Source organism: Rhinatrema bivittatum, chromosome 14 (genome assembly GCF_901001135.1).
Source record: "Rhinatrema bivittatum chromosome 14, aRhiBiv1.1, whole genome shotgun sequence".
In the NCBI taxonomy this organism is placed as follows: Eukaryota; Metazoa; Chordata; class Amphibia; order Gymnophiona; family Rhinatrematidae; genus Rhinatrema; species Rhinatrema bivittatum.
The window spans coordinates 3,367,673-3,390,926 of NC_042628.1; the positions used below are offsets into that span (position 1 = coordinate 3,367,673).

Here is a 23,254-nt window from a genome sequence, read left to right on the forward strand (position 1 = left end):
GATGGGGCCCAGCGCATTCATCCTGAATTTAATCTCTTTTGAGGTATCTGCTTAGGTTTCTCAAGTCCACAACAGGACGGAGACCTCCCGACCTTTTGGGGGTAAGAAAATACACCTGGGGTAAAACCCTCTGCCACTTTCCATGATCCCCACTAATTCCATCGCTTCTCGTTCAGGGTCTGACGCAGGCCTGAGGCAAGAGGACGAGGCTGTGGTGAAGTCAGGGGAGGTAAAGCCTGAACGTTCAGGGGACATCCATCGGTCCGAGGTAATCAGAGCGCTCGGCCTTCCCTTCACTGGACAAATGTGACGCCGACACTTCCAGGGAAGCAAAGGGACGGTAACGTCCGTGGCCAAAAGTGAAGTCCTGAATGTTTTTGAGGACTGGGAGCAGATCTCGCTTGGATTATCTCTGGGGTCAGGTGCAGTTTGCTGCCTGTGATAAGCAGAGGGTTGGCACCTCCTACGAGGGTAATGGTATTGAGAAGCCTGCTCTGTAGTCACCGCCATTAAAGATCGAATAGTGATCCTTTATGAGACCCAGTGCTTGCTGAATTTTACGCCTGAATACGGGGCATCTTCACACAAACCCAACTCTTTTAGCCAAGCAAGTCTCCTGGGTCCCAGAGCTGTGGGGGATGATCCTGGAGCCGTATCAAAGCATGGTAAGCAGACCTTATTAAGTGCTTTGTACATTTGTCCGCTTCATTGAGATGAGGCATAAACGTGTTCTGTGCATCAGAGAAAAAAGAGCAGCGGAGGTCTCTCTCATGTTTTGGAGAATATTATACAGATGTTGGAGCGTCTGGAATTGGCAGCCTGTATGGTCTTTTCTACAGTAGTACCCAGTGACTCTGATCTTCCTGCCAGACCTTCTTATGCTCTGGTGCCTGGCGGCTCGGAGCGGCCTGGTCTGCCACAGTTTAGACTGACGACGATGCACTTGGACAGCGACGGCTTGCTTAGGGGCTTGTGCGTCTTTTAAATCACCCACCAAGTCTGCTTTTGGCTCCACTTCTTCATCTAATTTGAGTGGAAGAGCCCCTGCCATTTTTTCGAGGAAGGCAGGGTAGATCTTGACCTCTGGGTCAGCAGAGAACGGTGGGAGTCAGAGTCATAGGACGCGGGAGAAGCAGCTGGGAGATTTGTTATTGCTGAGCCAGCAGAACCATTTGATATGGAGGACTGGGAATCAAGTTGGGCCAACAATTTCTGCAAAATGGGTTCCATGAGTGAAGGAGGAGGATATTTTTATATAATTATGGACAAACTCCAGCCATAACTTCTGCATGAACGGGTGGTACTCAGGTGCAGGAGGTGGAAATATTACTCGGGTGCTGCTGTTTCAGCGCCGAGGCATCAGAACCAAGAGCCAGTGCTTGCAATTTCTCGGTGCAGATGGAGATCTTTTCCTCTTTTTCTGCGTTCGGTGTGTGAGACTCATGCTTATGGTACCTGGCAGACTCAGAGAGAGTGCTGAGGGGACCTCCTCCCACACGCTGGGCACTTACTCGCCACACGAGGCGTGCAGGAGGCAGAGAGAGAGAGAGCGCTCATGCTAGTGGAGGAGGAACATTTTATGTTTGCATTTAGCACAGAGTTTGAAGGGCTTCGTTCTTGACATGATGAAGGATCAAGATAGAAGGAAAGACTAATCCAATATATACAGATATATTTTACAGGACTCACAGAAAAAAAAAAAAGTCAGAGAAGAAAATGTCTTTTTGCTTCAGTGGAATAAAAATGACCGGGGAGACTCACGTGGCAGCGACTGTGTGGGAATGCCCGCACATGCTTAGAAAGACTTCTGGGTCTCTCTGATCTCAGAGAACCCTCTGACATCGCTCGTGTGGCTGAATGAGTCCTGCTTGTACGCGGAGAAAACCTTTACTATTATGCAGGATATTCAAAAATTACCTTTGACCAGGAAACGTGCTCTCAAATTCTGAGTTACCGCTGAGAGAAAATGGGGTTTGAAGCTCAGGCCGTGTTCCCCCTGCCTACAATCCCATTAAACCGTCCTGGGAGTGCAATCCAATGAAATCTGAACACCCTGCTAAGGTCAGCAAGCTCCTGAAAGCTCCTGCACAAAGCATCAGCAAGTGCTGCCTATTCTGGCAGTGCTACACGGGGTGGACCTCCTTCAGTTTCCTAGGGCTCCTGGAGCACGTGGCTTACCCTTTATCACCATCAGTGTCGTGTGAGGCTGGTCGAGGGACAGGGCCAGGCCCAGAGCTCGGACGTACTTCTTCGCATGCAGTAAATTTGAGAGCTCCTGCTGCCTGCAGAAAGAAAGAAAGAAATGGCCAGAGATGAGCATGTGCGCCTGCGCCCGTACTGCAGCCACTGTGCAGAAAAGGTGCACGAGAATGAGCTCATGGGGCAATCTGCACCAAGCCCGGCTTCAGAGCTGGAGCGCAATGCAAGGAAAAGTGGTTCTGTATTTAAAAGCAGCAGAAAGCTCCCCGTTTCCAGCACCAGCAGTGGCAGGACGCCAGCATTGCCACAGGAAAGCCAGGCCGCACAGCTCTGTGTCGTGTGGGAAAACATCGACAAGCACGCGGCAGCGTTACACAGCAACCTCCTAGTGCCACCCCCTTCCCGCAGTCCTCCAGCCGCGTTTCACGTCCTCGCTCCCAGAGGCAGCGTCATCGGGGCCAGCTCTGAAAGCGTAAATCAGGAGAAGAGAGGGCCTTGCCAAAGCAATCAGCAGAACCAAAGGGAGGGGAAGCACCGCGTGTGCAAGGTCTCCGAGATCACAGGCACGGAGGAGAGAACTGAAACAATCATCATTAAGAGCTGGACGGAGGTGACCCTGTCCCAGGGCGCAATCTCTTCAGCCGAGAGGCGAGGAACTACTGCAGCCCTGGGGAAGGAGGGGGATTCAGCTTCCTCTAGGGGGGGCCTGCTTGACTTTCCTTGGTACCAGCAAACGCTGCACTGGGAGCTTTAAAGCAGATGCAAAGTGTGCATGGAAGTTTCAAAATGAAATCCCCACCACCGCTCCCCTCCCGCTTCCTCCTACATGGGGGAGGGCGGGGAAGTTGTCAACCAGGGCCTAAAATTAGGCATTTTCAAAAGGCAAACCCCAAAGTGGCAAACTGTCAGGCCTCAGCCACTCACGTCTCAATCTGCTGCTCCTGCTGCGCCAGGGCCTCTGCCAGCTCAGCTTCAGTGATGTCCTGGAAGAAAGGAAGAACAGGAGCAGGCGTTACTCACACCCACACCGGACCGGGGCCACGCTCCTCGCAGAAAAACACAGAACCAAGAAGGACCGGTGCCAGGACGGCCAGAGAGATTCGAAAAGGATTCTGTGCCGAGGCAGAGAAGATGAACAAAACGATTACTGGGGTTTAGCAGATTTTCAATAAGGAGGTGCCAGGTAAAGAGGGTGCGTTCTTACACTGTCCCACAATTAAACTCTTTTGGGAGGAGGTGTCCCCGTGAACCGATGCAGGGCTGTCAGGACTCCCACACCCGGACCCGCCTCGGGACCAGCAACGTTTGTTCTATCGGCCAGGAGGCTGGAAAGGCGATAAAATCCCCGCCAGATGCCAGCTAACAATTAAACCACAAAGCGTGGCGGACATGGAAAAATTAACGGCCATTCGCAGGGATAAACTCAAAATATTACAGAATCTGGTCCCCCCCTGGATAAATGGCTTGGACAGTCGCCGTTCCCGACTAAGTGAAGAGGATAATTCCCTAGGGTGTGACGATAATGGAAATACGTTTCAATAGAGAGCGCGCCCGGCAATCGGGAATAATACGCAGGCTTATCCCCTTCTTTTCAGTACGGAGACGTCTAAGGCCCCCCCTAGCAGGAGGGGAGGGGAAAAAGTGGGAAAATGTGGAATATTAGTATTTGTTTGCCGCTAGCTGTTTTTCAATTGGATTATTTCTGATTATGGTTCACCAGTCTGGACTTTACCTGCATTATATGTACATTTGCATGTAAGCAGTTTTCCACAATAAAAAATGTTCAGACATGTGCTGTGAGAGAAGGGAGGGGAGCAGGGAGCAGCGGGGCCCGTGATAGGTGAGGAGAGAGCAAGGGCCCCCCTCTTGATGGGTTCTGTGATAGATGGGGGTGTAGACTTTACCTTCCATAATACGATGCTGGAATCACTGGAGCCTGTCACCATCGCATTATCCTGTCGGTTGCTGTGCAGACCCCAGATCTTATCCTCGTGAACATCCAAGGTTTTAACGCACTCGTTGGTTTTGATGGTCCAGAGTTTTAAGAGACCATCGGAGCCACTGTTTGGAAGAAAAAGCAGAAAAGCTGAGAGTGAGACCTTCCCATAAGCCTGCCTGTGCTTCCTGCTCTACCGGGTGATGAGTCACAGAGGAAAAGCACCAGGGGAGAGGAGGCAGGAAGCAGGAAGCGTGTGCGGTATCTGCAGCACCTTCCCAGGCCTGACTAAGACTGAGTCCCACAAAAACTGACAACAGTGAACACAGCCCCTCCCGCCAGCAAGGAAGCTGCGAAACTTTTATCAGACAGGTGAGAGCTTTGCAGACCTTGAAGGTGATGACGACTCTGAATGGTCAGCTCTGGGAGATACAGACCAGCTGCAGAGAGTCCAGGGCAGCCAAGAACCTAATATGCACACCAGACAGAGACATTCATAGACCACTAACGAGCAAATAAGGCACACGAAGTTAACATTCTCAGTGGAAAGGATGTTCTAGGACAAAAAATCCAGAAAATATTTGTTCACAGAAAGGATAGTGTTGTGCATGAGCAGCCCCCAAGAGGCGGCAGTGGAGATAGAAAAACAGTAACAGAATTCAAAACGCCTGGGATACACTCGGAGGACTGCTTGCTGCAAAGAAGTGAGGAGAAACCCAGAGAGCAGCCGAGACCCACAGCAGAGCACCAGGAAGAGAACTGGGCAGATTAGCTGGGCCTTTCGGCTCTCATCTGTCATCAGGATCTGTGCGATCTGAAAAACTCATGGACACCATCGTCCGTGGATAATTCTTGCATTAATCCAATATTAACTGAGCAGGTGGGTGCAAAACCCGCTGGTCAGTCTCACGTGCACACAAGCCGAAAGGGGGAATGCTAGGAGGATATCCTGCCCTTAATACAAGAACAGGGCAAGGCAAGGCAGCTGGCTGTGCCCACATCAGGCAGGGAATAATTGTGTCACAATTAAGGAGTTCCCCATGAGGGACACGAATCCTTTATAGCTGGAGGTGCAGTACACTCTGTCAGAAAATAAATCCAGGAGAACTGGTTTGACACTGCCCAGAAGGTAGGGAGCTGTGCCGTATTACTGGAGTCACACAATGGGATAACACAATGCTGCACACCTCGTGAGAAGCTGTGTCCCTCGGCTCACAAACACAACCTTCAACACCGAAGCATCGTGACCTTCAAACGTCTACAAGACAAAGAGGAAACAAGGTGAAGAAACATCTGTGTGGCTCTGAGCATGAAGCAACATGTTCCTCACACGGAGTGTCTGCTCCCGTCACTTCCTGAGAAAGTGTCTGCTCCCATCACCTCCTGAACAGTCTCCATTCTCAGTTACCCTCCCAACTCCTTCCTGAGACCACCTCTATCCCCATCACCTCCCGAGACTGTCCCCACTCCTATAGGCGAGTCACTAGAAGTCGCTGTCAGTTATACATCAAAGCAGTTTACAATGGAGAAATTACTTATCTGATCATTTCATTTTCCTTAGTGTAGACAGATGGACTCAGGACCAATGGGTTATTTGCTCCCCTGCCAGCAGGTGGAGATGGAGTCAGGTTTCAAAGTTGACATCACCCTAGATACCCCCCTGCAGTGACCTCAGCCCCTTCAGTATTCTCTTCAAAAGCCACCGTGGACCTACTATTGAAAAAGCTTGATTTAAAATATGATTAAAAACAGATAACTGTAACTGTACTCAACCAATCCTAAACACTGAACCCCAGTAAGATTACAGATGCCTTGATCTGGGGACTGGATGATGGTTTACCCGAAATCTCATGGAATCGATACTCACCTCATGGGCGATTCCTTGGCACCGTTCTTGGGCAGTCATGGGCGGGATGCTGAGTCCATCTGTCTACACTACGGAAAACGAAATTATCAGGTAAGTAATTTCTCCATTTCCTAGCCAGATGGACTCAGGACCAATGAGATGTACAAAAGCTACTCCCGATCGGGGCAGGAGGCTGCCTGCAGTTTGGTTAACACTGCCCTTGCAAAGGCTGCGTCCTCTCGGGCCTGAACGTCCAGGTGATGGAACCTGGAGAAGGTGTGAAGGAGGACCTCGTCACCACTCGGCAGATATCGACAGGAGACAGCAGTCTAACTTCCACCCATGAGACTGCCTGAGCCCTAGTGGAATGAGCTTTAACCTGAGAAGGTAATGGCTTTCCTGCCTCCACATAGGCTCCTGTGACCACCTCCTTAATCCCGTGAAGCTGGTTCGCCCCGTCTCCTTCCACCATGAAGGACAAACAAGCGGTCCCGTCTTGCATGCCGGCTCTGAAAGTTCCAGATACCGCACCAAAAGCCTACTGATGTTTAAATGGCGGCAGAGGAGGTAGGCTTCTGTTTCCTTGTGCCCATTTAGGGATGGCAACGAAGTGAACTGATTCACATGAAACCAAGACTACCTTGGGCAAGAAGGATGGAACGGTATGAACGCGTAACACTCCCAGAATCATCCGGAGGAACGGTTCCCGACATGACACTGCCTGTAGTTCAGAGAAAGGACGAGCTGAGCATATCACCACCAGGAACACCATTTACAGGGTTAACAGGCGTAAGGACAGACTGTGCAGCGGCCCAAAGGAGGGCCCTGCCAAAAACTCCAATACTAGATTAAGATTCCACAAGGGAACTGGTCACCGTAGGAGGAGGCTGGAGGTCCTTAACCCCTTTAAGAAAACGGGCCACGTCCGGATGCGCTGACAGGCGGGTTCTGTTCACCTCACCTCTGAAACAGGAGAGCGCCACCACCTGGACTTTCAAGGAGTTAAGGGACAACATTTATTCAAGCCATCCTGAAAAATTCCAGAACCATAGGGATTTTGGCACTTCAAGGGGCGACACCATGTTCCTCACATTAGGTCTCAAATACTCTCCAGACCCTCACATACGCAAAGGACGTCAAGAACCTCCGCGCACTGAGAGAGTTGGTAATTACTGCCGCCGAATATCCCCGCTTCATGACGCAAGCCCTCAAGGGCCAAACCGTAAGACAAAATCAAGTCGGATCCTCGTGAAGGACCAGACCTTGCTGGAGCAGGTCCCTGTGTGGTGGGAGGCATAGGGGGTCTACACCAGAAGTCTCTGCATGTCTGCATACCAAGGGCGTCTGGGCCAAAACGGAGCCACTAGAAGGACTAATCCCCTGTGGTGCTTGATCTTGCGAATGACCCTGCCCAGCAGGGGCCACGGAGGGAAGGATTATAGTGAGTACTCTTCGGGCCAGGTCTGAACAAGGATGTCGATCCCCAGGGATTGCTGATCTCTTCTGCGACTGAAGAATTGGGAAACTTTCATATTGTAAGATGTGGCCAGCAGGTCAAATGACGGGAGGCCCTCGCGATCTACCAGCAGGTGAAAGGCTCTGGCCGATAACACCCATTCTCCTGGATCCAGACTCTCCCTGCTTAGAAAGTCTGCTTTGACATTGTCTTTTTCTGCGATGTAGGAGGCCGAGATCATCCGTAGATTCAATTCTGCCCATTCCATAGGAGATCTATCTCCAGAGACACTTGCTGGCTCTTGGTTCCTCCCTGGTGGTTGATGTAGGCTACTGTTTTTGCGTTGTCAGACATCATGCGGAACGCTTGACCCTAGAGCACAGGGCTGAACTGTAGACAAACCAACCTGCTAGGGCTTCCAGTTGATTTATGTTCCAGTGCGCCTCCTTCCCTGGGCCATCAGTTCCTGACAGTGAGCTCCTAACCTCACAGGCTCACGTCTGTCATGAGAACTAGCCAGTTCGGTGGGGACAGGCTTACACCCTTGTCCAAGTGAGCTTCCTGTAGCCACCACTGGAGCCAAGAATATACTTCCATCGGTAGATGGAGGCAAACTGAATAGTCTTGGGACAGTGGATTCCAACAGCAGGGAGTGTTGGAGTGGATGCATGTGTGTCCTTGCCCACAGTACTACATAAAGGGATGCCCTGTACTACATAAAGGGTTGACACCATCAAACCAAGGACCTGAAGATAGCGCCTTATCAAGGTAGTTTCCACTACCAGCTTCTTGTGCTGGGAGTGACACAGAGATATCATGAATATGCCCTGAGGAGTGCTACGAAACTCCGAGTATCCTTCTCATATGATATCCAGTACCCATTTGTCTGACATGATCTCGACCCACCGCTGGTAGAAGAGGGATAGTCAATCCCCTATTTCTTTGTTCATTGGGGAGTTCGGGCCAAACTTGAACCAGCCCCTCTCTTGGGTTGTCAACGCCAAAAGGAATGAGACCATCCCAAGGATAGAGACATCTGAAATGTCGAGTTCCTGTAGGGCCAAAAGCATTGGGAGTCCCTGGATAGACCCCCTCATAGGCGAGGGATGCTGTAACCTCTTCTCTTATGTCCCGGTAGGCGAAGCACTGGAGATTCACCCCACTTACTGGCCAGCTTTTCCAATTCGCTTCCGAATAGGAGAGATCCCTTAAATGGCATCTTTGTGAGGTCTGCCTTAGAGGTTGCGCCTGCTGACCAATTTTGCAGCCATAGCTGTCTTCTGGCAACTACTACTGAGGCCACTCTTCTGGCTGAGGTACTGAAAAGGTCAGAGCTTGAGTCAGCTAAAAAGGCAGTGGCGGGCTCCATAGCCTCTCTGGAATGTGCCCCTGAGTTATCTGCCTCTCTCAAGAGAAACAGGCACGAGCGAACCACCAGCACACAACAGGAAGCAATCTATATTGTCACTGCTGTCGCGTCAAAGGCTTGTTTAAGGATGAACTCCATCCGCCTATCATTCACATCCTTTAAGGCCACTCCTTCCTCCACTGGGATAGTTGTTCGCTTTGAAACGGCGCAGGCCAGGGCATCCCCTTTAGGGAAACATAGGCATTCTCTCACCACTGTATTCAGTGGGTATAGTGCTTCCAATGCTTGACCACCTTTAAAACTGGCTTCAGGGGTGTCCCATTCCAGGTCAATCAACTCCTGGATGTCTTCCATCATCGGAAAATAGAAGAGGCTTTCAGTAGAGGCACAAGGATGGGATTCTTCTTTGGTTCCATCACAAGGTCCACGTCAGGAACTCCCAGAGTCTTCAGGGACTGGGAAACTAGGGCTGGCAATTCATCTCTATGGAAAAACCGTAACATGGTCTGATATGGCTCCAAGCTTGGAGGGATTTCCCCATCTTCCAAGGAATCTGGATCCCCTTCTTCGTCCGTGGTGTCTGGGTCCCTGCCAGGGATACCCTTGGTGAGACGAAGCATGTCTCGAGGCATTCTGAAAGAGTTGGGAGAGGGAAGCCTTACCAGCTGGGGTTCGGCCCAGACAGGGACAGGCGAGACAGACTGCACCTGTGCAAAGGCTTTGAAAAACTTCCACCCAAGAAAAGGCTGCCAGGTCCATGCCTAGCCCAGGAGGTACTGGGATAGGTGCTGCTGAATTTCCTTCTCCCATGGCAGACCCAGCCCCGGGATAACTCAGATCCGGGATGCTACCGTTAAATTCATGGCTGACCTATCGTCTGAATGGGAGGAGCCGGGCTTAGCAAAGTTCTGGGAGGCCAATTCTCTCTGGGCTTCCTCACAGTGCTGACATAGGTAAGAATCAAAGTCAGACTGAGTAGCCCTAATATGGCAGGCAGCACAAAGGGAGTGGCGCTTATATTTCTTTCCTCCAGAACCATTAGGAACGGTAACTGCATGGTCAGCCGGCTAGCTCTTGAAATCGTGTGCGCACAGATTTTGAGCGCCTCCGCAGTTCGCAGTGAGGTGCCTTGCGCGCCTGTTACCTTCAGGAGCGCACGCATGAATGCGCACATCATCAAAGCGCACATATGCACGAACGTATTGGCGCACATTCCATGTTCAGTGCGTGCTCACAGCTGGCATGCACTGCGTGTACCAACGCTCTATGGTGGGCAATGGAAACGCACAAAACTGCGCGGCAAGATGGCGACACCACAGTCTCACGCGGTGTGCCCAGAGCCTGAAACAGAGCCAAATCCATCGGGGAACCCCTCAATCCGCTCGGAAATCCACTTCCCCTTACCCCAACGGGATCGGGAACACCGTCAGAACAGCGCACCGAGCAAGGAGACCGGAGGAAGACTTACCAAAGCCCCTCCAATCTCTCTGAATCGGAAGGAATCCTCTTCTCTCTTTACTTACCCGGGCTCATCGCTTACCGGCTGAGTGCAGAGACGGTCTCTGGCTGCGGGGGGGGGGGGGGTTTGGCCGTCACCGCCGCACTCTGCTTCCTGCACCCGCTGCCTTTCAGCTGCTTCAGCAGCAAAGTCCACGCCAGGAACCGGCTACCGGACCAAGGCTCCCCTCTGAGGGATCTGAGAAGTATACCTGAACAGAAAACCAACATGGAGAAGGAAATCCCCAGAACCCTCTGCGTGTCTTTGGCCTGCCTGGGCTGAATGGACTCTGAGTGACTTACAGAATGTCCCTGGATATCCGTGGAGGCACCAGACAGGTGATGTCTATTCATAGAGTCACCACGGGGGAGCTTCAGTTAGACTTAGTTTTTGGGTACTTGCCAGGTTCTTATGGCCTGGATTGGCCACTGTTGGAAACAGGATGCTGGGCTTGATGGACCCTTGGTCTGACCCAGTATGGCATGTTCTTATCTTCTTATGTTCAGGCACCATTCTCAGGAGTTTGTAATCCACACAGTTACAGACGTGTTGATTGCCTCTACCAGTAAGAGTTTCACAGAACAAAGAGAGCCATGGGAAATGGGCTACACATCCTGGGAAGCCAATCAGGATAGTTAGGGATGATTTAATCATGCAGTTGACATCACAACTCATGTAAATGATCCTTTGGGCAGTCATGCAAGTCTCTAGAACCTTCTATCCTTTTCCTGTATTTGAATGTTATCTATAAAACAAGGGTCACTTCCTGTATACGAGGAGATGCTGGTCAGTTTGTAAGATGAAGGGCACCCAGTACCCAGCATCTCCCGAGAACACTTATATTGATTAATAAAAATACATTATACTTTTGCTGAGTCTAAGTGTTCTTGTGTCCCTGGCCATAAGCATAGAGTAAGCTTTACATTTGTGGCACCTGAACAGGGACATAAATCACCTCAGAAATTCTCAACTGGGGATGGTCCTTTAGGTATCACCGCAGGAGAGCGGGGCTCAGTCTCTCTCCAATTTAAAGGTAAAATTTCTTCTTCTAAAGAGTACGGCGATCCCGATAGGGAAAGCATGTCCACATCTGCTAGGAGACTGAGAGATACTGGAGGGCGGAGGTCACTGCAGGGGTGAATCTAGGGTGACGCCAGCTTTGAAACCTGACTCCATCCCCATCTGCTGGCAGGGGAGCACATAACCCACTGGGGTCCTGAGTCCATCTGGCTACACGCTAGGAAATGAAAAATATCTGTGTGATACAGTACGTTATACATAATTTTATAGCAGAATAATAAGTACAAGGGGGAGTGATGTGCAGCTACCAGCCGGCTTGCAGGGTTAGCCAGCTAGTACCCAACTTTGTCAGGATATTCAACAGCTTGACGGCATCACTGAATGTTGCCTTTATCAGGTTCCCCTTAGAACCACAGTTAGCTGGATAGGTTACCCGACTAATCCTATCCTAATATCAGATTTAACCAGATCACTTAACTCCGCCCATGGAATGCCCCCCAATTATCTGACTACATTTTAAAAGTTGGCATTTAGCCAGATAATGCACAAGTTATCTGTGCTAAGATTTAACCCCACCTCACAGCAAGGGCTAAATATCCCAGAGCAAACCTCAGTCGATAGCGCGACAATGGCTAATGAGCTTATCATCATCCTTTTTCAATACTTTGCATACATATGCACACACATGGCCAATTTAGCATAGGTTTTCGCCACAGCTAAAGTGTTAGTGGTTTGGCCAAAATTTAGCATTCACACTAATCCTGATTTTGTGGTAAATCAAGAACAAATAAACAAACTTAATGTGCACACTCTGCTGCTGATGATAATTTTTCTTTTATGGGCCCCTTAGTGTCACCCCGGCTCTGCTCTTTAATGGGCGTGGGCTCTGCAGAGGATGCTAGTGAGATCGGGTGCTGTCTGTAGACCCCTTAGTGTCACCCCGGCTCTGCTCTTTAATGGGCGTGGGCTCTGCAGAGGATGCTAGTGAGATCGGGTGCTGTCTGTAGACCCCTTAGTGTCACCCTAGCTCTGCTTTTTTTCATTTTGGGATCCTGAAGTTTGCTGGTTTGTCCAACCAAACGCCTTCATGGCTACCTGAGGTTTTTCCCCAGCCACTGCAGTGACCACAGACCACGAGGACTCGCTTTGGTCACCAGGTGTGAGCTGCATTAGATTCCCTGCCCTGGAGCTGCGACTGTTGCCGGCCCCTTTACCTTCAGACAGCTGAAGTCCTGCAGCCCCCAGAGCTTCAGCGTCCCATCCGCCGATGACGACGCCAACACCTGATCCATGGGGGAGAACTGCACGCACCAGATGCCACGTATGTGCCCACGGAAGACCCCCAGCAGCGAACAGTCCTCCACAGCCCACAGCTTCGCTGTCCTGTCCTGCGACCCTGTAGCCACCAGTCTGTCGTTAGGGGAGACCGTAATACTGTTTATGTCCTAGGGAAGGTCAGAGAGAGTCACTTCAGCCATGTTTCAGCTTCCAGGCTCAGTGTCTGTTTTATTTCAGATTCAGGTTGTTCAAGGCCTCCTCTCGGAGAGAAGAGCTTTAGCAGGGACTCGGAGGCAGACAGAAGGCATCAGCAGAGCTGCAGCACCTCAGAGGAGTCAGCCTGCTGGGTGCAGCCCGAGAGCCTTGCTAATGCTCGCTCACATTACTTGTATATGCAAAATTCTTCTAAAAAACAGAAATTCTGGAGAGATCTGCCAGGGGCACTTGCAGGATCTTACCTTGTCGTGGCCCTTCTCAGTCACCTGGGCATGGAGCAGCTCAGGAGCCAGGTTCTTGCCACCTCTCATCTTGGTAGACAGGGACTCTGGCAGCTTCCAGATCTTCACTGTACAGTCCTGGCTGCCGCTAGCTATAAAGGTTTCTTTCAACCTGTGCAGCGCAAAGGAGAAAAGCTGAACTGACCTCTGCCCAGAAGTCACCGACTGCTAATTGCAGGACCTAAAACTTACTATGAATCTGCCCGCTCTGGTTCCACAGGAACCGTCACAGCTATAAAGTGCTCTCTGTAATCTCAGAGCCAGAGAAGTCTCCCCGGGTAACCATCAGGCCCAGGCTTTCACCCCGCCCCCCCGCCGGCATTTCTGGAAACATCTGTTCTGAGCGGAGAAGGGGCTGGAAACATCTGCAGTTATTCTCAGGTACTTAACAAGTAACTTGTGGCTCTTCCTGCCAAAGTATAAACAGGCCTCAACAGGTCTGTACAGCCCAGTGTGGACTTCAAACAGGCTTCGCTGCCCTGAGCAGAAGTCAAAGTCCATAGGTAATGCTACACCCCCATATGAATAATTACAATACTGAGACAGGCAGGTCTTTTACCTGGAGCATGCTACAGTGCCCACGCCGTGTGCATGACCTGACCCCAGTGCCACACAGGTTACCCGACCCGAGGTGTCCATCTGCCAAATTCTGACGCTTCTGTCCTGCAACAGCAAACAGAAATCCAATGGTGATGGCGCAGTAACAACCACCTGATCACGTTACACGGACCGAAGCACGTTAAGGGCACGGCCATGCCACAGTGACCAACAGGCAGTAATGGCTCTCCTGCTGCACTGACCAACATGAGGTAACACTGCTGCCATGCGACACAGACATGGGGGCGTGCTACATGGTTTGACGTGGTCAGGCCGCGCAGAATCGTTGAGCCAGCGTTCAGGAGCATTTCTTATTGAACCATGAGATCGGCTGCACCGTGCTCCGAAACCACGTGTGAGCTGGCAGTCGCGGGGGCTCAGATATAACCACAACACGGCAGGCCCCTCCCCCCCTCCGAGGCCACTCCCGGGAGGATCCTGTGCTCACCTTCGCACAGCTTGCAAACTTCAGCCCTTTCCGAAACACGTCCACCGCAAGCACTGTTTCTGCAGGCGAGAGAGAAAACACGCAGGTCCCCTTACTGGTGAGCTCCCAAGCTGGAGGCTCCTGCTCCACAGGAAACGGATCAGATTTATCTGCCTGCTGTGCTTTTCTGGAGCACTGAAGATTCAACACAACACACAGAAACATAGCCACCCGCTAAATGTCAGCAGAAAAATACCCCCAGCCTCCGCCCAGTCAGACCCAGCAAGGTTTCAGTTTTAAAATGTTTTTCTTTAAGGGTAGTGGCTGCTGCTCCGTGCGGGTTACCCCTTCTCTTCATTTGCATCACAATACAACATAAACTGCACCAGGCCACAGCAAGATAAATATGTTTATGATACAAAGCGGCATCGAGGGGGGAGTTTTCAGAAATTTCCCATGGCTGAAGTGGTGTTTTACTCCCATAAAAAGATCTGCAGCCCCCCTGCACCAGAGTGGGTAAAACTATGCAGACCATTAAGTGCAGGCGGCTTCAGGGGAGCGAGGGCATGCACAGCTACAAATAACTGCACACAGTGCTGCGTCTTCAGGCCCCGCAGGTACCCAGAGGCGGACAAGCCCCATAGAGAGGGTTTTGCCGATTTCTGTTGGTTCTGCTCATAAGAGACACAGCAGCTCGGCCTCACAATACCAACCAAGTCCGAACACTGCCGACATCTCGTGGCCAAAAGGAGACGGGAAACAGAATTTTACAGGTGACGGGAATCGGGCGACTGAGGTGCGCGTGGCAACTTCACTGCCTAGCCTGCAACTCAGCGACCATGAAAAGTGTCTGGGGCTTGGCAGAGACAGGAACACTTGAAATGTTCCCAAATGGCAGACAAGCAGCGCTCCAAACGTGACCCTTTCCTCTTTCTTACAGGGAATGGCAGGCAGCGCAGTGAGAGCTGTCTCTCTCTTACAGGAAGGGTTAATGGCAGGCAGCGCAGTGAGAGCTGTCTCTCTCTTACAGGAAGGGTTAATGGCAGGCAGCGCAGTGAGAGCTGTCTCTCTCTTACAGGAAGGGTTAATGGCAGGCAGAGCACAGAGAACTGTCTTTCTCTCTCTCTCTCTCTTTTACAGGAAGGGTTAATAGCAGGCAGCGCAGTGCGAGATGTCTCTCTCTCTTACAGAAAGGGTTAATGGCAGGCACAGCACCCGAGAGCTGTCTCTCTCTCTTACCTGTATGGCCATGCAGAATCTGGCAATTGGATGTTGCTAGTTCAAAGACTTTGAGCTGAGGACTATTTGTAGCAACCACAATATGAGAGTCTGCAGTACCCAGGAACTTCACATCCAGAACCTCCTCACTGTACCCTGCAAACTGGGGGTATAAAACAGAAACCCAAATCAGATTCAAGAAGCTTTATTGGCCTGACAATTTGCCCAGTGATAAATGGGAAGAGAAAGTTCAGAACGATTTCGCTGGTAGCTCGAGTGAAAACTGTCTGACCTAGAAGGTATGCGTAGTGTTCTCAGCCTATGGGCTTTTATCTGAGGTTGGAGAAGTAAACAGTGCACACAGATTAATTTTCCACATGTATGTGCACTGTCTTGATCCCTCACGGAGTCGCCCGTAGAAACACCCGGTGCAGATGTGCATGGTGGCTCCCAGAGAAATACCCAGTACAAATGTGAACAGGGTCACCTGAGAATCACCCGGTGCAGATGTGCATGGGGGCTCCCAGAGAAATACCCAGTACAAATGTGAACAGGGTCACCTGAGAATCACCCGGTGCAGATGTGCATGGTGGCTCCCAGAGAAATACCCAGTACAAATGTGAACAGGGTCACCTGAGAATCACCCGGTGCAGATGTGCATGGGGGCACCCAGAGAAATACCCAGTACAAATGTGAACAGGGTCACCTGAGAATCACCCGGTGCAGATGTGCATGGGGGCTCCCAGAGAAATACCCAGTACAAATGTGAACAGGGTCACCTGAGAATCACCCGGTGCAGATGTGCATGGGGGCACCCAGAGAAATACCCAGTACAAATGTGAACAGGGTCACCTGAGAATCACCCGGTGCAGATGTGCATGGGGGCACCCAGAGAAATACCCAGTACAAATGTGAACAGGGTCACCTGAGAATCACCCGGTGCAGATGTGCATGGGGGCTCCCAGAGAAATACCCAGTACAAATGTGAACAGGGTCACCTGAGAATCACCCGGTGCAGATGTGCATGGGGGCACCCAGAGAAATACCCAGTACAAATGTGAACAGGGTCACCTGAGAATCACCCGGTGCAGATGTGCATGGGGGCACCCAGAGAAATACCCAGTACAAATGTGAACAGGGTCACCTGAGAATCACCCGGTGCAGATGTGCATGGGGGCTCCCAGAGAAATACCCAGTACAAATGTGAACAGGGTCACCTGAGAATCACCCGGTGCAGATGTGCATGGTGGCTCCCAGAGAAATACCCAGTACAAATGTGAACAGGGTCACCTGAGAATCATCCAGTGCAGATGTGCATGGGGGCTCCCAGAGAAATACCCAGTACAAATGTGAACAGGGTCACCTGAGAATCACCCGGTGCAGATGTGCATGGTGGCTCCCAGAGAAATACCCAGTACAAATGTGAACAGGGTCACCTGAGAATCACCCGGTGCAGATGTGCATGGGGGCACCCAGAGAAATACCCAGTACAAATGTGAACAGGGTCACCTGAGAATCACCCGGTGCAGATGTGCATGGGGGCTCCCAGAGAAATACCCAGTACAAATGTGAACAGGGTCACCTGAGAATCACCCGGTGCAGATGTGCATGGGGGCTCCCAGAGAAATACCCAGTACAAATGTGAACAGGGTCACCTGAGAAACACCCGGTGCAGATGTGCATGGTGGCTCCCAGAGAAATACCCAGTACAAATGTGAACAGGGTCACCTGAGAATCACCCGGTGCAGATGTGCATGGGGACAGTTCAGGTGCGTTTACCTTGCAGGCAGTTTTCAAAGGGAACCTGACCCAGATACTTTCCCTTTCAGAATTAGCTACAGTGCGAGCAGCAGCACAAGCTAGTCACAGAAAGAATTACGAAGTCTAGAAAAAGCAAGAACAATTCCTGGGTTCTGGTACCGGTCCCTACTGTCTCTGGCTTGGTGGCAGGATCTCCCATATTTTGCTGCTCTGCTGTTTCTCCTCTTTCCCCCAGGATTATGCAGAGTTTTCCTGCTTTTTCTTTTATGGCAAATCTTTGATTTTCTCTATTACTTTTGGGATCTGCGTCATTTTGCATTTTGTACATTACAGGAGGACACGACTTTGGGGTCGATTTTCCAAGTCCTTTAGTTTTAAATCAGGGGCTCAGACTACATCCCTGTCTCGCTCCTCTCTGCCTGCACAGTGTTCCTCTTTACCTTACAGCAGATGGATGAATGCGTGGAATTAATTACAACATAGGCCGCTCCTCAGCCCCAGACATGGGGCCCAGGGCAGCCGTGCTACTCACCTGCTTTCTCAGCTGCAGCGTCTGCAGATCGTACAAGAGAACATTATGCTCCACTGTCACGGCGGCAAGCTCGTGTCGCGTGGGCACCAGCAGGCAATGTGTCAGGCTGTGCTCACTGGTATCCTCCTCCGTGGTCTTTGCAGAGGGGGAAGGCAGAGTCTGAGCATACACGCAGACAGATGTCCCAGCTTCCCAGATGCGCAGGATCCCTAATGCACAGCAGACACCATCAGAATCAACTTAGCACCGAGGATGAACGATCCCCCAGTAAATGACTACGTCCTCTGATGTACCAGGAGGATGCAGAGGGAACTATCTGTTGCTTTAGAAAGCTGGCGTGAAATTTAAATTGTCCAGCTTTTTGGATGACTCCAGGACTGCACATCTGGATGACTATGCCTCGGAGTCTGACAAAGATTGGACATTAAAGCAATGTTTACGTATTCAGAATAAAAGCTGTCCTGGGTCACAGACGGACGATATTCCCAGATGTTACAAGAGATAGTGTAATTGTTTTAGGATTTTCCTTTCAGTTAAGGTTTCTCTGTACATGTTTACTGAAATCTGGGAATGATAGGGTTTTGGTTCTTGGACCCTAAACAACTTTTTTACTTCTTCAATCTAGAACTTTCTCTTCAGCCTCAGTCCATTCATCTAGAGAATGATAGAGAGGAAAATTAGTTTCTTACCTGATAATTTTCGTTCCTGTAGTACCAAGGATCAGTCCAGGACACCTGGGTTGTGACTCCGCACCAGTAGATGGAGACAGACTAAAACTTGTGGGCGGAGCCATATATGCCCCTGTGCCAGTCACAGCCCCTCAGTCATACGGAATGTCAAAGTAGAACACAACCAGAGAACTAAACTCGCTATAAACCGCTTAAAAACCGGGGAAAGAAAAACACTCCTCCTGGAAACGGACTCTCCAACCGAGAGAGCTAAACAAGCGGAACAGAATAATTCAGAACAAAGAGCGGACTCTCCATTACTTCAGCGCAGCACGGACTCTCCATTACTTCAGCGCAGCACTGCGGGCGGGATCCTGGACTGATCCTTGGTACTACAGGAACGAAAATTATCAGGTAAGAAACTAATTTTCCTTTCCCTGTACGTACCAGGATCAGTCCAGGACACCTGGGATGTACCAGAGCAAACCTACCGAGGGTGGGAAGCAGAGAGTCCCGCTCGGAGTACCCTCTCTCCAAAACCCCCGGAACCGGTAGCCCGGACATCCAACCGGTAATGCCTGATAAAGGTATGCAACGTCTGCCAGGTAGCCGCCCTGCAAATTTCCTGAGGCGACACCTGCGAAGCTTCCGCCCAGGACGCCGCTTGAGAACGAGTCGAGAACGAGTCGAGTGAGCCTTCAGGCCCACGGGAAGTGGTTTTCCCCGCATCAAGTAAGCCGAACCAATGGCCTCCTTGAGCCAACGGGCGATTGTTGTGCGTGACACTGCTGCCCCTGTCTTTGGACCAGAGAACAGGACAAACAGATGATCTGTGACCCGAAAAGAATTAGTAACCTCCAGATAGCGAAGGAGGGATCTCCGCATGTCAAGCTTCCGTAATTCCCTTTCTTCTGGAACGGAGGACTCCCTTCCCACAAAAGCTGGCAACTCCAACGATTGATTCACGTGAAAAGACGACACAACTTTCGGAAGAAAGGAGGGAACCGTCCGCAAAGAAACTCCGGAATCCGAAATACGCAAGAAAAGTTCTCTACAGAACAGGGCCTGTAACTCGGAAACACGCCGTGCCGAGGCAATCGCCACCAAGAACGCCGTGTTTAAAGTGAGATCCTTAAGAGTTGCGCGTTTCAAGGGCTCAAACGGCGCCATGCAGAGAGCGGAGAGAACCCAATTGAGGTTCCAAGCCGGACAATGGAGACGCAATGGAGGACGAAGGTGCTTAGCACCCCGAAGGAAACGAGAAATGTCCGGATGAAGTGCCAGGGACGTACCACGGACCTTACCTCGCAAACAACCAAGCGCCGCCACTTGGACCCGTAGCGAACTGCACGCCAGACCCTTGGCCAAACCTGCCTGGAGGAACGCCAGAATGTTGGAGACGGAAGCCGAAGTGGGGTCCACCCCACGCTGCACGCACCATTCCTCAAAGACCACACATACACGGACATACGCCAGAGACGTTGACTGCTTCCTGGAACGCAGTAGCATGGCTACCACCGCATCTGAGTAACCTTTCCACTTCAGCCGACTCCTCGCAAAAGCCATGCCGCGAGATAGAAGTGATCCGTATCCTCCAAACAGACGGGGCCCTGATGAGCAGGCCCGCCATTCCTTGGAGCCGAAAGGGCGCCGATACCGCCAGCTGGGCGAGGTCTGCGAACCACGGCCGGCGCGGCCACTCCGGTGCCACCAAGATCACCTTGGCTGGGTGCAATTCTATGCGCCGTAGAATCTTGCCGAACATCGGCCACGGGGGAAACACGTAGAGCAGCACATCCGTCGGCCAGGGAAGCACCAACGCATCGACGCCTTCTGCCCCCCGTCCTCGAAGTCGACTGTAAAATTGCGGGGCCTTCGCGTCGTGCCACGTGGCCATGAGATCCATGTGGGGCACCCCCCCACGTTTTGCAAATGAGCAGAAATGCTTCGGCCACAACTCCCACTCACCGGAATCCAGGCGATGATGGCCGAGAAAAATCCGCCTGCACTTTGTCAACTCCCGCAATGTGAGACGCTGCTATGTTGCTGAGATGTAGCTCTGACCAGGCCATCAAGCACTGAGCTTCCTCCGCCACCTGGGGGCTCCTTGTCCCGCCCTGGCGGTTGATGTATGCCACAGTGGTCGCAGTGTCCGACAACACTCGAACTGCCTTCCCCCGCAGCAACGGCAGGAAGGCTTGCAGGCAGGGCCAGACGGACCGCTTCGGTCTCTAGGCGATGGCCAGACCCCTGGGCTGGCGACACGGACCATAGGTCTTGGACTGCGCTCCCCACGCAGACCGCTCCCCAACCGGAAAGGCTGGCATCCGTGGTCACCACTGTCCAGTTGGGCACCCGAAAGAGACCCCAGACGACAGATGCTTGGGATCCAGCCACCAGAGCAGGCTGGACCTCGCGTGTTCCGTGATCGGAAGCGGTAGATGGAATTCCTCCGAGACCGGCTTCCAGCAGGATAGGCTTCCAGCGGGATAGAAAGTAGGACGGTAATGGTCGCAGATGAGCGAATGCCCAGGGAATTAGCGCCAGCATTGAAGCCATAGGCCCTAGGACCATAAAGTGATCGCAGACCCGCGGTTGGCGGAGAGACAATAGGCGTCGTACTTGAGCTTGCAGTTTGCACACCCGTTCGTGCGACAGGAACACCTTGCCCAGCTTTGTGTCGAAAAGAGCTCCCAGATATTCCAAGGTCTGCGCGGGGGTCAGATGACTCTTGCTGCAGTTTATCACCCATCCTAGGGACTGCAGAAGGTGGAGGACCCTGGCTACCGCCATCCGACCCAAGCCTCGGACGTCGCCCGAATCAACCAATCGTCCAGGTAAGGATGGACCAAGAGACCTTCTCGGCGCAGCTACGCCGCCACCACTACCATCAGCTTTGTGCATGTACGTGGGGCCGTCGCGAGCCCGAAGGGGAGCGCTCGGAACTGGTACTGCCGCCCTAGTATGCAGAACCTGAGGACGCGTTGGAATGACGGATGAATGCCGATGTGAAGATATGCCTCCGTGAGATCCAGGGAGGCCAGGAACTTGGAGGCCAGGAACTCGCCGGGCCTTACCGCAGCGATGACTGAACGAATCCATTTTGAAGTGAGGAATGCGAAGGCATCGACTTACCCCTTTGAGATCCAGAATCAGTGTGGACGTGCCGTCTTTCTTCGGGACGATGAAGTAGATGGAGTAACGGCCCTTGCCGTGTTGGCTGACCGGGACTGGGGAAAAAAAACCTCCCAAGCCGTCTAAGTGTCGGATGGTGCCGAGCAGAGCAGCAGTCTTCTCGGGGCCTTGCAGGGCGAGATAAGGAACTTGTCCGCTGAAGTACGAGCACAATCTAACGCGTAGCCGTGTCCTATCACGTTGAGGACCGACTGGTCTGACGTTATGCCGGCCCAGTCCTTGAAAAATGACAACAACAGCGCCCTGACGTTAGGAACGGCGTGTTGAGGCTGCGGCAAGAGATGGACCGACCACATTTCGCTGCGAAGCCTTGGCCCCTGTGATCGCCAGGGCTCCCCTCAGTGGCCAGAAGCTGATGGGCTCATCCCAAGCCAGCCCGAAGTGCAAAATCACTCCAGACTGCGGCCCAAGCCCCGGGCGGAAGCCCCGAAGGCCTTCTTCAATTGCACCTCCAAATGTCAATCCTAGAGATCCCATAAGACCGCGGTATCCCGCATCGGAATGGGAGTGCGCTTCGGGACTGCTGACGTGGAAGAGTCCACCTTAGGGACCCGCAACACCTCCAAGGCCTCCTCGTGCAGAGGGTGAAACTTGACCATTGCCGGGGGAACCTTCAGCCCCAAGTCCAGGATGTCCCTGTCCCAATGCCGCAGGTCCATAGACAAGAGCGGGACCAGGAAGGTGGTAGAGGGCCACGCAGACCTGACCCACCCTGAATCCACGGAGCCTCCTCTAGCCTCCCCCGGAGGCGCGAGATCCCTAACTTTTCCAGAATGACGGGGAGGAGAACAGCTGGACAACCCTGGGAACTGGTAACTGCCCCTTCGGACATCCGGTGCTAATGCCTGGCTCTGGGCGAAGGGTGCCTGTCACTCTCTGCCCCCCTCGGGTGCGGGGACGAGTTTTCCGAGCCCTCCTGAGCCGAGGACGAGACCGAGGACTCCCAATCGTCCCGAGGTGGAATGGTCCTCAAAACCTTTTAACTCGCGGCCCTCCGGCCGGGGCCCACCGATTGCCGTTCCTGAGGCCTAGAAAACGGCGCTACGAGACCCCCAGCCGTTAAACCGCTGAACGTTTGCGCGCCCTATGGGCCCCAAAGGCCCCGCGCATGCCCAACGACTCCTGCCCCCTTTCCCGAGGGACCCGCGGGAACTGAGGGACGCAGAGGGAACCGTTGAGGAGAAGTGGAGGCGACGATTTCTGCCCCCCCCCCCCCCCCGAAGGTTCTCGCCGCTATCGGGACCGCTGCCTACCGGGGCGACAAAACGACTGCCCCTGCCGCGATCGGGATGCTGCCGCCGCGATTTGGACCGCTGTAGACCGTGGCGGCAAGATGGCTGCCCGAGCCGCGATTGGGACCGCTGCCGACTGCAGCGGCAAAATGGCTACTCTTACCGCCTCAGGGTCCCTGCGTGTCGCGATCGGGACCGCTGCCAACTGCAGCAGCAACAAATGCCGGTCTAGCCGTCCCAGTTCCACAGCACCAGGCGAATGACCCGCCGAGCCGACCGCCGAAGGAGGGGCCACCCGCCGCTCAGGCGCCCGCCGTGTCCCGCGCCATTTCGCGGCCGCCGAAGGGGGCCCCCCCCGCTTCTCAGGCGCCAGCCGCGGCCAAAATGGCCGCCACTGCCGCACGGAGCGGGAAGAGCTCTTGAGGCCTTTCTTTCGCGCCCCCTCCCCCGCGCGGCGGCGATCGCGCAGGTTACGAACGAGCCCCCCCCCGAGGCGCCACGGACGATCCCTCACCGTCTGGGAAG

The 23,254-nt window shown here is 52.6% G+C and overlaps 1 protein-coding gene across 4 annotated transcripts in view; it reads right to left on the reverse strand.

The window, feature by feature from the left end:
• Positions 1-23,254, reverse strand: part of TBL3 (transducin beta like 3) — a 39,831-nt gene that overhangs the window by 2,806 nt on the left and 13,771 nt on the right. For all 4 annotated transcript variants that reach the window (XM_029577574.1, XM_029577572.1, XM_029577573.1 and 1 more), the window contains 10 exons: positions 17,635-17,843; positions 15,363-15,504; positions 14,145-14,203; positions 13,659-13,762; positions 13,061-13,211; positions 12,539-12,769; positions 5,323-5,393; positions 4,104-4,260; positions 3,124-3,182; positions 2,179-2,282 (listed from right to left, as the gene is read on the reverse strand). In XM_029577574.1, the coding sequence (XP_029433434.1) occupies positions 2,179-2,282; positions 3,124-3,182; positions 4,104-4,260; positions 5,323-5,393; positions 12,539-12,769; positions 13,061-13,211; positions 13,659-13,762; positions 14,145-14,203; positions 15,363-15,504; positions 17,635-17,843 (1,287 nt within the window). The remainder of the gene's footprint in view (positions 1-2,178; positions 2,283-3,123; positions 3,183-4,103; positions 4,261-5,322; positions 5,394-12,538; positions 12,770-13,060; positions 13,212-13,658; positions 13,763-14,144; positions 14,204-15,362; positions 15,505-17,634; positions 17,844-23,254) is intronic.